Source organism: Equus przewalskii, chromosome 27 (genome assembly GCF_037783145.1).
Source record: "Equus przewalskii isolate Varuska chromosome 27, EquPr2, whole genome shotgun sequence".
Classification (NCBI taxonomy): Eukaryota; Metazoa; Chordata; class Mammalia; order Perissodactyla; family Equidae; genus Equus; species Equus przewalskii.
In genome coordinates this window covers 37,412,182-37,425,645 of record NC_091857.1, presented here as the reverse complement: position 1 = coordinate 37,425,645, position 13,464 = coordinate 37,412,182, and the positions used below count along the sequence as shown (strand labels likewise).

Genomic DNA, 13,464 nt, shown 5'->3' with positions numbered 1-13,464 from the left:
GTTAAAGAAGCCAGACATTAAAGACCCCGTGTCGTATGACTCCATTTTTGTGAAATATCCAGAATAGGCAAATCCATGCAGACAGCAGATGAGTGGTTCACGGAGCTGTTGGTGGGGGAGTGATGGGGAGTGAATGCTAATGGGTAAGGGGTTTACTTTTGGGGAGTGATGAGAATACTTTGGAACTAGATAGAGGTGATGGTTGCACAGCACTGTGAGTGTACTCAAGCCACTGAAACGTGTACTTTAAAATGATTAATTTTATGAGATGCGAATTTCACCTCAAGTCAAAAAAAGCTAAGTCTGTCAAGGACCTATTGAAGAGGAAAGTGATGGCAGGGTGGTTAGAAGCGCAGACCCTGCAGCCTTAACGCCTGGGTTTGACTCTCGGCTCTGCCACCTGTGAGCTGTGTGACCCTACACATGTTAATGAACCTCTCTTTGCCTTAGTTCCCTCTTCTGTAAAGTGGGGATAATGGTATTCAAGGTGGTTGTGAGGATTAAATTAGTTAATACATAGAAGTGCGTAGAATAAAGCAATACACCCTAACAGTGACATAGGTATTAGCTATTTTGATTATTATGAGAGTTCCTGGCAGAAAGTAGATTTTCAATAAATGGCTGATTTGGAGTAAGTTTGCTGTAACAAGGCCTGGCCAGCTGGTCGTCCTTGAGCCACTGCAGACGAATTTCTGAAGTCACTCCAGCTCCACAGTTCAGGAGGTTTCGGTAGGTCTGTAGTCCTGCTGGCAGTCCAGTCCTCTCAGTGTCCCATCCCCCTGAGCAGGGCAAGGATGGCTGGAGCCCACAGTGACGACGTTTATGCCAGAGGAGACGAGAGACACCGGAGGGCCCACATCGACTTCCATTGTGTGACCACCCCATAGTTTATGCATCTGTTTGGCTGTTGGTGGATACTTAGGTCGTGGAATTATGAGCAGCAGTGCTGTGAACATTCTAGAACAGGTGGACGCATTTCTGCTGGGTATTAAATGCTGTCGCTTTGTAGAGGTTGACATCGGGTACCGTAAGTCGTGCAGCTTCGCTCTCCTTCTGCGAGCTTGTCTCCCTTCTTATTGGGTCTTTTCGTTTACTTGGATACTTTTTAATTAAAAAAATATCAAATGTCATCCAAGAAAGAAAAACCACGGGTCGATATGTTTAGGGGAAAAGACCGAAAGGGATATACACAGAAATAGTAACATAGTTCTAAGCTGCACAGGCTATATTTTTACCCTTCCTGAAAATAAGGAGCGTGAATCACTTCTGAGATCAGTACAAGGACCCTCCCCTCCCGGATGAGAACTAGCGGGTGCCTCGCCTGTCCTGATCTGAGCCCGCAGCCCCCCGGACACCTCTCAGAGACCGAGAGAGGAGAGCCGAGCGTCTGCCTGTCCTTGCGCACGCGTGTGTGGCGATGAAATGATTTGATGACTTCTCCCCTCTCGGCAGGACCAGGCGGCCGAGGCGAAGGCAGTGTCTGAAACGCTCAAGGAAATTTTGAAGCACCTGGTCCGCTCCGCCTCCCCGTCGCTGGTTCTGAGCACCAAGCCCGTGGACGTGAGGGAAGTTCAGGTGAGCCCGTTCGCGGTGGGTGGGTGCTTCGCGACCCCGCTGGGGATCGAGGTCCGCCTCTCCTGGAGAAGCCGTGTGTGCTTCTGAGGTCCCTCACTCCTCGTGGTAGGGCAAGATGGCGTGAGTGCCTGCTGGTGGATCATGACTGTGGTCGGGGACGAAGCTTCAAGTTCAGGGTCCCAAAGCCCGTGGGATGGGGGGAAGAGGGATCTGGGCGGCTCAGCTAATTAGCGGTGCAACACTAGTTAGCCCTGAGTCTCTGTTTTTGGGAGCCAAACTTTGACTTTTCACTGTCCATTCAGAGCCTGTTGTCTGGGACCTCATCCTTCTGGCACTGAGGTATCTGGGAAACCCGACCGGCCATGAGAACATCTGCGAGGGCACTGCAGGGACAGACCATGTAGCCCTGGCTGGGGGACAGCCTGAGGACCTGGCCCTGCCTCCAGTAGCATCTGCCTCTCACGGGTTTATCTCCCTTGGGCAGTGTGGGACACTCGGGGTGACCTCCTCTGTGTGGCCCCCTGGTCCATCCCCCCATTCTGGAGCCCTTCTCCACCACCTGATGAGGCTGGTGCTTCTTTGGCTGAACTCTTGTCCGAGGCATTTGCCTTGGGCAGCCTCATGGGCCTCGGTCTCTCAAAGCTTCTTAGGCAACACATCTAAAAACCGTTGCCTAAGGAGAATTAATTCTCCCAACTGTGAGTTGATCTTTGTGTTATGATTATGCGAAACCTGCATGTATCATCCCTGAAGTTATTTTTCATACGTATTTCTGGTGATTTTCTGTGGCACGGCAGAATAGCCATCCATATTATAGAGTTCTTGGTGAAGTCATTTTGAAAATGTAACTTTTTGTATGATTTTCATGATGCAGGCTCTTGGTCTCTGGTTCTTATTCGGGAGGGCATCACCTCTCACCGGCTGTTAGGGTGTAGAGTCTGGAGACGAAAGCTGTTGGATTTGTTGATCAGTAGCAGTTGACTGCTGTGTTCTCTGTTAAACTGGGGATTAGCACCTTCCTGATGGGCGCAGGGCAGCAGCAGAAGTGGCTGGGGAAGCAGACAGGAAGAGCTGTGGATGCTCTCGCAGGCTTCCCAGGGCATGCGGCCGGGGGTGCTGAGCCCCCCAGAGAGAGGGTCTCAGGCCATGCTTCCCGGGAGGTGAGAGCAGAGTCGCGGCTGCTCTCTCTTTCAGTAACTCTGTTGTGGTGGTTTATTTCAGAGCAGAGGTGCCTGCCCATTTTGAATATGACAGTAAAGTTTTAAAGTCAAAATTTGAGAGACTTTGTAAAATACTAGTATATTTTTAGAATACATGGATTCAGAAAATGAAAGGAGCCAAACCACCATAAATCCAATAATGCTTCTAAATAAATTTGTAGCATTTATATATCAAAATAGCATATATATTGAATTAGTCAGAGTTCTCCGGGGAAACAGAACCAATGAGATGTGTGTGTATATATTTATATATATATCATCAGTCTCCGTAATTGCATGAGCCAAATTCAGCTCACATGATTATGGAGGCTGACGGGTCCCAGGATCTGCAGGGTGAGTCAGCCAGCTGCAGACCCAGACAGCTGATGGTGAAGTTCCAGTCCAAAGGCCAGCAGGCTTGAGACCCAGGAAAAGCCGGTGTTTCAATTCAGGTCCAAAGGCAGGAAAAAACTGGTCTCCCAGTTTGAAGGCAATCAGGTATGAGGAAGTCCTTCTTATTCGGAGGGGGTCAGCCTTTTGTTCTATTCACCTTCAACTGATTGGATGAGGCCCACCCACATTAGGGAGGGAAGTCTGCTTTACTCAGTCTAACTGATTTAAATAATGATCTCATCCAAAAACCCCCTCACAGAAACACCCAGAATAATGTTTGACCAAATACCGGGGCACCCCATGGTCCAGTCAAGTTGACGCGTAAAACAGACCATCACACGTGTACAAATGGAAAAAGCATTTTGTCTCCATCCCAGATGTGGTTTGCTCTGTCCCCAGTGCTCATGGGCTTTTGCAGTTGCTTCTTGGCACCCCAGCACCCGCAGCTCACAGTTGGTGAGGCCCTGGTTCAGAATAGGGTTTTCCAAATGGTGACCTAGAGAATGCTAGCATCGCTTGAGAAGTTAGTAAGCGTGCCCCCAAAAAGCATTCTGAGGTCATGTCAGCACCCAGGATACCCACCCAGAAGGTTCTCGCCAGGTAGAGGCCTGAGATATCTCTGAGAAGCCAGCCCAGGATTCCCAGATGTGTGTCCCTAAGGAGCCCCTTTTAAAGAACAACCCGCAGCCATGGGTGAAAGGTGGAAGCCAGTTTGGGAAAGGCTGGCTTGAAGGTGGGGTCCTCCAGACTTGGAGAGGCTCCCTGTCGGAAATGCTTTGATGCCTTTTGAGGACACGTTGACCGAAGCTGGTCCCAGCTGCGCCTGCCTCTGTTTCCTCTCTAGAGCCACACCCAAATGATACTTAGATATTCCCCACGTGGATGCTGGGTCTGCCTGAAGGTGTGGTCACAGGCTGGTGGCCCTAGACATTCGTGTCTGGCTGGTGTCCTACCCGGTGCTGGTGGGCCATGGGCACCTGCAGCCTGGAGAGGGCGTCCCAGTGCCTTAAGCACCTGGCTTGGGGTCGGAGTGGACCCACAGCAAGCTTTTCTCCTGGTCCCCACACACAGCGAGATTCTGGGGCGCCCTCTCTGGCCGAACGTACTGCTGTGTCACTTGCTTTCTTTGGGTCTGAAAACGTTCCCGAGCAGGGGAAATGGTTATGGTTGGTGGGTGCCCTCCCTTCCTTAAGATGGGAAAGTAGTTACGGAGCAGACCCTGGGGTTCAGCCTCCCCATGCAGATTTTCCCACAGACACCCCTCCCTGTAACAGGTGTCCGGCGGCCGCCGCCTCAGTTCTCCGTCTTCCCTGGGAGTCACCTCTCTGGTTTCCTTTTGCAGAATCTACAGCGCGCTTCATGTGCTCCTCAGGAATCCTGTCCTCGCAAGCCGCCAAGGGCTCACGAGCTCAAATTACTGGTGAAGAACATCCGAGCCTCGCTGCTAAACGACCCCGGTGCTTCGGGTAGGTGACAGCACTGCAGGGAGCCAGGCTGGTCATGGCTGTGACTGTCCTGCAGCCTGAGCCCAGTGGAGGGGGACCTGTGGGTTCAGTGGCCTTTGACGTCTCCTGTGCTCCCTCCCATCGGGTCTGCAGAGTGATCCCTGCCTTGGAGCAAAGATGAGCACCCGAAAACTGGAATAGTACAGAGAGACGGTTACAGACACAGCCCTGATTTTGCACACATGGAGAAAGGAATGCAACTGTTGCTTTGCCCATTTTGGGTTTTTTTAGTCTGGAAATAACTTTTCTTTTCTTTTTAATTTTTTTTTTTTTTTTTTTTTTTTTTTTTTACTATCGAACCTGTCAATACATGTCAGGGTGCCTTCTGCTTTCTGGGCAGGTGAGGTGCCACGCAGGTGGTTTATGGGGCGTCAGCAGGGCTCCCTCCGGGCTGCTCTCTGAGCGAAGGCAGAGGTGGTGCAGGATGGGTGACTCCTTGTGGGTGATTCTGACTTGCTGCTGTGCCTCCAAGCGCGTAGCAGCCTGGGAGAGCACATGTCTCTCCACTGCGGTTCAGCTTTGCTAAGAATAGGCATGGGTTCTTTTTTGTTGGCTGAGAATGTTGGGGGTTACTTATCTTTATTTGCAAGGAATTTCTTCTAGTTCCAAAAGCACATTGGGCTACATTTAACAACCCAGACTGTGGAGCTAGTTGTAGGGGACTGTTTGGGTAAAAGCACGTGCACGTTGTCCTCTGAGGCCACACTGCTTGGCGACTGAGAAGGGGCTCCCTGGACTCAGCCAGCCAGGGTTAGGGTCTCCGTTCCTCGCCTCTGCCAGCAGGTTGCTGTCTGGGTCTGGGTCTCCCCTCGAAGGTGAAGATTAGTGAGATGATGTGTGCAGAACACCTAACTCTGCCTGGTACGTGGTGAAGGGCCCAAACATTCCAGAATTATTGATCACACAGTGTATTCATGCTTTCTGCCTCCGGACAAGCATTGCCTGGAAGCAGAAGCAGCTGTCCGCTGGTGGAATGTCCTATTATCTGGATCAAATGCCCCAAAAAAGGTTTTGACTGAGCTGAGTCAGGTGTAAAAACACACAGCCATTGTGAGTAGAGTGATGGGTATTCCGTGAGGTGGCCCCAATTTAGGAGTCATCCCAGATGCCCTTCCTTTGGCAAACAGTTACTCTTGTCCAAAAGTGGGAGGCACATCTCTGCTGTAGCGATGTCGCCCCCCAGGGATGGTCCCCCACCCAGAGGCTGTGCCTGCAGCCAGAACTGAGGGGAAGCAGGGGCACTGGGGCTAGCCCAGGGCTGTGGGCCAAGTAAGGGTAGAAAACGCTTCACCCCAAAGGAAGCAGCCATAAAAGAAACACTGAACCCGCAGAAGTGGGTGACCAAGACCTTAGGGATTTAATTCAGTCTTTCTTTTAGATGAAATATGTCTTGAAGCAATTAAAAAACAAAAATAAAAGCCAATACGGTGCCCCTTTGTCTGATCACAGGCCACGTTAACCCGCTGTGTGTGGTCCAGCTGAACGACCCCCTTCAGAAGTTCTCCAGCGCCCTCCCAGAAAACACTACCGACCTCTCTTGGGAAGAGGAGCTCACCTTGTGCGTACAGCCCGCGTGTTCTGGGCTTGGGTTTCCACAGCCACACTAGGCAAGACTGCCAGACCCTGCCATCATTTTACTGTAGCACTGTTCATACCAAAACAACACAGAGTTTAACAAAATTTTAAAAAGTATAGTAAGCAGGGGCCGGCCTGGTGGTGAAGTGATTAAGTTTGTGCACTCTGCTTCAGCAGCCTGGGGTTCGCCGGTTCGGATCCCAGGCGCGGACATGGCACCGTTCATCAAGCCATGCTCTGGTGGCATCCCACATATAAAACAGAGGAAGGCCGGCACAGGTGATAGCTCAGGGCCAATCTTCCGCACCAGAAAAAAAAAAAAAAGCATATTAAGCATCTGAGATAGCTTTAAGTCAAACATAGATTCTGTTTGAAGGCAGCTCTTGGTATCTATTTCCCCTTCACCCACAACCCTGTGCCCTGTTGCGACAAGAGAGACCTGTCGTTGGGCCTCCCACTTGCTTTGGAAACACCCACCATGCAGAGCAGAATAGAAAGAAACTTCTGATTGATAGCAAAATCTGAGAAAGAGAATAGGAAAAGGGAAACATGTACACTACTTATAAGTAATGATGTCGGAATCTTAAATAAAATGTTATCGAATAGAATCTGGCAACACATTGAAACTGGTACACTAAGACTGGCTGAGTTCATAGCAAGAAAGTAAGGAGGATTTAATATGCGGAAATCAATGGATGAAATTGGCTGTGTTACTAGATCAGAGAAAATTTATTCTCTCCATATATGTCCAAAAGATATTCAGTGACATTTAATGCCCATTCCTAATTTTAAAAATCTTAATTGGAACAAGATTTATGGGCACTTCTTTTATTAAAATTTTTAGAAATTGCTGTATTATAAATAAATAAATAAAAATTTTTAAAAATCACTATAAATGATCAATACCAGAAACAGCCCCACTAACATCAAGAGGATACCCCCTGTTTTGTTCTAGAAGTACTGGTTAGTGCAATTAGATAAGAAAAATCGTGTACAAGTACTAGAAACGAAGAGGCAAAACTAATCATTACTTGGAGATGATATTATTACATATCTAGACTACTCACGAAAAGTAATTAAAACTATTAGAAATAATGGATATAGGATAGAAATAACATTAGAAAAACGAGTAGAAACAATATTTCGATAAAGTGGCTGACTGCAAAAATAAAGAAATTGCTTTCTGATGCTTAAATCGTAAACAATTAAAAAAAGTAATGGAAGAAAAGTTGCATGTGTAATACAAAGGGCTTTTATAAATCATTAATGAAAATATGAACACTCTGTTGGAAAACTGGGCAAAATTTATGAACTAGAAACACAAAAGCAAGAACTATAGATGACCAGAAACTTCTGGAAAGATATTCAGTCTCAGAAATAGCAAACATAACCAAAAGACATCATGTTTTTTTACCTTACAGGTTGGTAAAGAATAAGAGGGTAGGAATGGCCAGTGAAAGTGTAAATTGGAATACCCATTCTGGAGGTCATCAATATGTGTAAAAAGAAGAAAAATCTCTTAAATATGTGTACCTTTTGACTGGCAATTACCGTTTTCCTAAGGAAATCATCACACAGTATGTGGAAAGACATATGTATGAGGATGTTTATAATTATGAAATATTGGAAACAACCAACTCATTATCAAGGGTTGGTTATTAAGGAATTGGCTACATAAAATCTCCTAAGTCCAGATAGTGGAATACTAGATACCTATTAAAAATTATGTTGCTCTCTAGTTATTGACGTGGAAAGATATCCATGATATCTTACGTGAAAAAAATAGGTTGGAAAGGAGCAGCGGGATATATGGGTTCTATGTTTTGTTTTTAGATAATTATATAGCTGCACTTTGATACAGTAACTGCTAGCCACATGTGGCTCTTTAAATTTCAATTAATAAAATTAAAAAGTCCAGTTTCTCAGTTTGCACTGGCCACATTTCAAGTTCTCAATAGCCACATGTGGCTAGTGGTCAGCATATTTGATAGCACCTATTTAGAGCATTTCCATCATCATCCAGAAAGTTCTGTTGGATAGTTCTGGAAGACTAGTCACCAAATATTAACAGGAGCTATTTGTAAACAGTAGCTATTATGGAAAGTGAGGTTGCAGATAATCTTTGTATGTTTGGTTATATGTCTCTGTAGTTTCTTAAATATTGATAGTGATGTGTGCTGCTTTCTATAATCAGAAAAAAAATACTGTTTCAAAAAAGTAATTAAGCATTTTTCAGGATCACAGCTCTTTTTCCTTTCTGCAGTGAGCTGAATGCTAAGTCGAAGGAGTTGTACCTACAGATTTCACAGGATGGGCGAGCCTCAGAAGGTGCGTGTGGAGCGTGGACGGAGGCCCTGCCCTCTGAGAGGGTCATCCGGCCGCCCTGACCGTGGCGTTGGGAAGCTGTTGAGGGGTGGGCAGTAGACCCAGCACAGGAGGCCGGTCCTCCGTGAAACCACGCCGGGTCTTCCCAGGGGAGTATTTGTTTGACAGTCAATTTCAGTTACCACCAAGGTCATAGATTTTGGGAAAGAGTATGTTCAACTGGTTTTGTGGTTTGTTTGTTTAACAAATTCCCAAAATCGTTTATTCAAGAATTCTTGGCTTAGAGAAGCAGTTCTCAACTGTGTTGGCCTCAATAGACTCTCCCTTTTTTTTTTTTTACAATTGTGGTAAAATACATATAACGTAAAACTTACCATCTTCACCATTTTTGAGTATAAAATTCAGTGGCATTAAGTGCATTCACATGGTGGTGCAACCCCCACCGCCGTCCATCTTCAGAACTCTTTTTATCTTACAAAACTGAAACTCTTGCCACTAAACAGGTCCTCATTCCCTCCTTCCCCCGGGGCTCCCGCACCCACCATTCTCCTTCCTGTCTCTGTGAATTTCAACTGGCTTTTCCTGTGAAATAAGCCACAGCTGCTTTTCAATTGGACACGTGCTTTAGATACAAGACAGCAACAATAAGTAGAAATCCCTGAAGTGGACACTGGACCTGTATGTGTGCATGCGTATAAATGTTTCAATGTTTATCAGATTTTAAGTCTGATACCAAAATTGGGAGAGGAGGACATTTGCCTGGCTTGGCTAGCTACAAATCCAGGCCATTTGGTTATCTCCTAAAGTCACAAAGGCACGGGAAACAGCAATTCAAGCTTCTGGTTCTGAACAAGAATTCTGAGGCAGTTTCCTTGATGCTGTCATCTTGAGATAATGGGGACGCTCCTGAGATAAGAGCTGACATTCCCAGAGAGGGCGAGCAGTGTGAACACAGCGTGGGGCCAGTTTGCCTGCAGAGAAGCCGGCTCCTCCTACATTCCTGGGGCACCGCTCCTGCCCCTTCCATTGGAATTTCATCCCAGTCCAGCCTGATGGGATCTATGAAATTTCCAACTTAAAAAAAAAAAAAGCAAAGAACAACCATTCGACCTTTACTCAAACTCATGTGTTTTTAACATTTTGCCCCATTTCCTTTATTATTGGTGGTTGTTATTATACACGTGGTGGTTGCTCTCACTTGCTCTGTCCACACCCACGTGCGCACGCGCACACACACACACACACACGGGTGAATGTGTGAACCATTTGAGGGTCAGCTGCATGCACAATGGCCTTTTACCCCTAAATTCTTCCGTGTGTATTTCCTGAGAACAGGGATGTTTTCTTAAGCGTCCACAGTAGTTATCAGCTTCCTGAATTTGCATTGAGACAGCTCTTCACCGCCCGTATTCCCATTTTCATCAGTTGACCCACTAATGTCCCTCACAGCAGCTGTTTCCCTCTCCAGCACAGAATCAGACATTGCCTCTAATCCTCATCTCTCTTCAGCCTCCCTTGGTCTGGAACATTTCTACAGGCTTTCTTTGTCTTTTATGACATTGATGTTTTTGCAATGTGCTGAAACTGGAGCATTTTCAAGTGAACAGGACATCCACCCGGAGGTTGTTCTGGTCATTCTGGTCACGCTGACCTTTTGCTCTCATGGAACCCGGTGGGAACATCCACGGAGCTCCTTGCTTGTCTCCTGTCTTTTTAGCCCCGCTGGCCATGACGACTGTTCCTTTAGATCTGTTTAAGAAGCAGCCTTCTGGGCCACAAAGCTTTACGCTGACCAGCGGGTCCTCCTTCGGCAGCTCAGTGTCGGGTTCGGTCACCGCAGAGGTAGGACGTCATTCTCTTTGGGGCCAAGTTCCAGCTCCGCCCACTTGGGACGAAGAGCATCTTCACATGTGTGTGTCAGAGTCTTGCTCTTGCTCCACCGTGAAACAAGAAGCTCATCTCAGTAGAGTTGCTCTTTCATGCTGGCCATTTGCAGACTTTGCTGGGACCCTTCCTGCCCATGGTGGGGTTGAGTTGTCTGCCATATGATATGACTTTCCATGGTGCCATTTCATGTGGGCTTAACCCAGAAATGGCTTTTTTATTTCATTTGGTTCTCCACCTTTTGCTCCAATTATTCTGTGTTGAGTGACTGGGTTTGAGCATGGGTTTCATCGTCCCATGTCAATTCTGGGGAAATCTGGGTTAATTATAAGTCAGTTCTAATACTAAGTGGCATCAGTGGGAGAGACCAGTGCATATTTCAGAGGAAGTCGGCGTTCCCCGGTGGGGTGTCCGTCTTCGCGCTGACTGTAAGGCATGTAACCAGCCTTCTCTGCAGTTTTCTTACATAGAACCCGGCGAAGCGAAACCCTGGCCGACGCCTCCCCCTGTTCCTGCTGCGAAGATAGAAAGGGACCGCACGGTGATGCCCTGTGGGACTGTGGTCACTACTGTCACTGCTGTGAAAACCAAGCCTCGCTTCGAGACAGGGCGGGCGTCCCCGCTCAGCTCTGGTGAGAGAGCGGGAAGCGCCGTCCCTGCAGACACTCTGAAGTGCCCTGTAGACGTCTTGCCTCTGTAACTGCAGAAGGCTGCCAGTTGGCGGTATTGAGGATGCTTCAGAAAATGTCAAGGCGCAGGAAGGATAGTAATTGGAAGGACTTCTGCTTAACTGCTCTTAAGGCAATCATCTTTCTATTTTGTCAAATAAATACATGGCGAGCTGAAGCAGGGGTCAACGCTGGTATATTCTGAAGCTGAGCTCTAGAGAGTAGATGTGCATGTGGTTAAGTGCTGCATTACGTTCACGTGGGGACACCACACCATCTTGAAATGTTAGATGTGAGCAGTCAGCGTAGAGTTTCTTACGTTAAACATCATTTCTTAGACGGCTTGATGTGCACCCATTTTAGACCCAGCCGAATTCTGTACCTGTCCCCACAGCCCCCACCCTGGAGACAGCTTCCATGCAAGTGTATGATTTATGATGTATTATTTTTTATTTATACTGGTTTCTGCTTATACAAAACTATTATCTTCCCAGCCTGCATTGCTTGGCCCAGTTCTCAAATGCAAAACAGAAAGTGAAATTCTGCCTTTAATTAAAGTGTTTCTGAAATTTGATTTAAACCTGGGCTCCCCACACCACTTCCAGGCAAACCCTTCCCACCCCCTAAAAAAAAAAGAAAGAAAGAAGAAGAGAGATTGTTAAGACATCTTGAGGTTCAGCCCTTGGCTTTCCCAACAGCGGGAAGTTGCATGGAAGGCAGGTGGGGTTTCGCTGCGGAGGGCTGTCACCATGGGGATTTTTCCCCCCCGGCAGAGTCTCCCCTGAGGACGCCTGTCAAGGTGAAGGTGATTGAGAAGGACATCTCGGTCCAAGCCATCTCTTGCCACAGCGCTCCCGTCAGTAAGACGTTCTCCTCTTCAGACACAGGTAACGGACCCCTGGCTCGTGGTGCGTCTCCCTCTTGGCTTCCTGCGGCTCTGCTCACGAGCCTGTGTCATCTGATGAGAAGCACGCATTTCCTTTCCGGAGTTTGGGGGGAGTTTTCTATAATAATAAGTGAAGAACTAGGAGAAAAGGGAAATCGAGGTCCAGCAGCGGCGCTAGCATCAGCTTTGAGTTTTAGGGAATGCCTTAACAAAATAGCTTCTGCCTCATTTCATAACGTTTCTGGGCGTTATTTTTCTCTCCTTCAACATAGCAGTTAGGTGAAAATCATAAAATGAGTGGGACTCAGGAGACATCATCATCAAAGCAGCTTTGTTGTTTTCTCCCACGGTCCCATGAAACCTGTTTATCAGAGGAGTTTCCCCCAAAGGTCTTGATGCCGATTTCCCATTTTTGTGGTCACTTTCAGGTCATAAACATCTTTAAGGAGCTGTGTTACTGCCTTTTGAAGTCACAGCAGAATCTAAATTTGGGGATTAAATTTTCTCACTGGGCTCTGGGGTCAGAGACGGGGCGGGCTGGCAGCTTCTCTCTGCTCATCTTCCTGTTCACTGAGTCCTGCTCAGACCTTGTCAGTGTCAAAGATGGGGCAAGGAGGAGCAGGGGAGGGGGGTAGAAAGTTCTCATCTGAGGGTTTGTATTTTCTCAGCCTGGCGGAAGTTGAAATGGCCTCTTTCCCTTGTGGGCATTTTCCTGGTTCTTCAGATACAGGCTGCAGGGTCTGCCCAGCTACAACTTCCTAGACACAGCAATGCCCTTCCTTGGGCTTGCTGTTCCTGAGCACCCTGTCTCTGTTTCTGCCCCTGACAGGATGCCCCACGGCCTCACACTGCAGCAGTCCCCACACCTGGGCCACATCCCTTTTTAAAAGACCCTGAGGCGGCTTCCTCCCCTGGTCCATGGGCAGCGGTGCAGCCCCGAGCGTCAGCTCCCACCATGCAACCGGGGGCTGCAGTAGCCTTCTCAGGCACACCGGGCGCCTCGACAGGGCTCTCCGTGCACAGCACAGAGGCTCTGGGCTTGGTGTGCGGAGGTGGCAGTCCCACGCCTGTCCCTTGGGGGCATTGAGAACCCCAGCACAGCTCTTCCTGAGGAGTCCTCCCCAAGGCCTTTCTCGGGACTTTCTCTCTTCTCCCCGTGGGTTATGGTCAAGCAGTTCTCGGCCGCATGGGCCCAGTCACCACTCCCTTTGGAAATGTAGCATCTGTCATCCGTAGGCCACGGCCAAAACTCAGACGGGAAGACTTCCTGTTCACATCGTGCTCCTTTGATGGCGTTGCCATTTTAATTTTACCTTACCAGAACAGCGTAAGGTCTAAGCACCAGCTCCAAGTCTGAGAGACCTGGCTGGGCATCTTGGCTCTGCCACCTGCCTGGCTGCTTGACAATTTCCCCATTTCTCAAATGGGGATAAAAAAAGTACCTCCCTCAGGGC

General features: G+C 47.9%; 1 protein-coding gene across 1 annotated transcript in view; it reads left to right on the top strand.

The window, feature by feature from the left end:
• C2CD2 (C2 calcium dependent domain containing 2) overlaps nucleotides 1-13,464 on the top strand; it is a 54,410-nt gene that overhangs the window by 25,398 nt on the left and 15,548 nt on the right. The window contains exons 5-11 of the mRNA XM_008532601.2: nucleotides 1,453-1,575; nucleotides 4,510-4,633; nucleotides 6,122-6,230; nucleotides 8,511-8,575; nucleotides 10,290-10,414; nucleotides 10,914-11,088; nucleotides 11,898-12,011. Of these exons, the coding sequence (XP_008530823.1) occupies nucleotides 1,453-1,575; nucleotides 4,510-4,633; nucleotides 6,122-6,230; nucleotides 8,511-8,575; nucleotides 10,290-10,414; nucleotides 10,914-11,088; nucleotides 11,898-12,011 (835 nt within the window). The remainder of the gene's footprint in view (nucleotides 1-1,452; nucleotides 1,576-4,509; nucleotides 4,634-6,121; nucleotides 6,231-8,510; nucleotides 8,576-10,289; nucleotides 10,415-10,913; nucleotides 11,089-11,897; nucleotides 12,012-13,464) is intronic.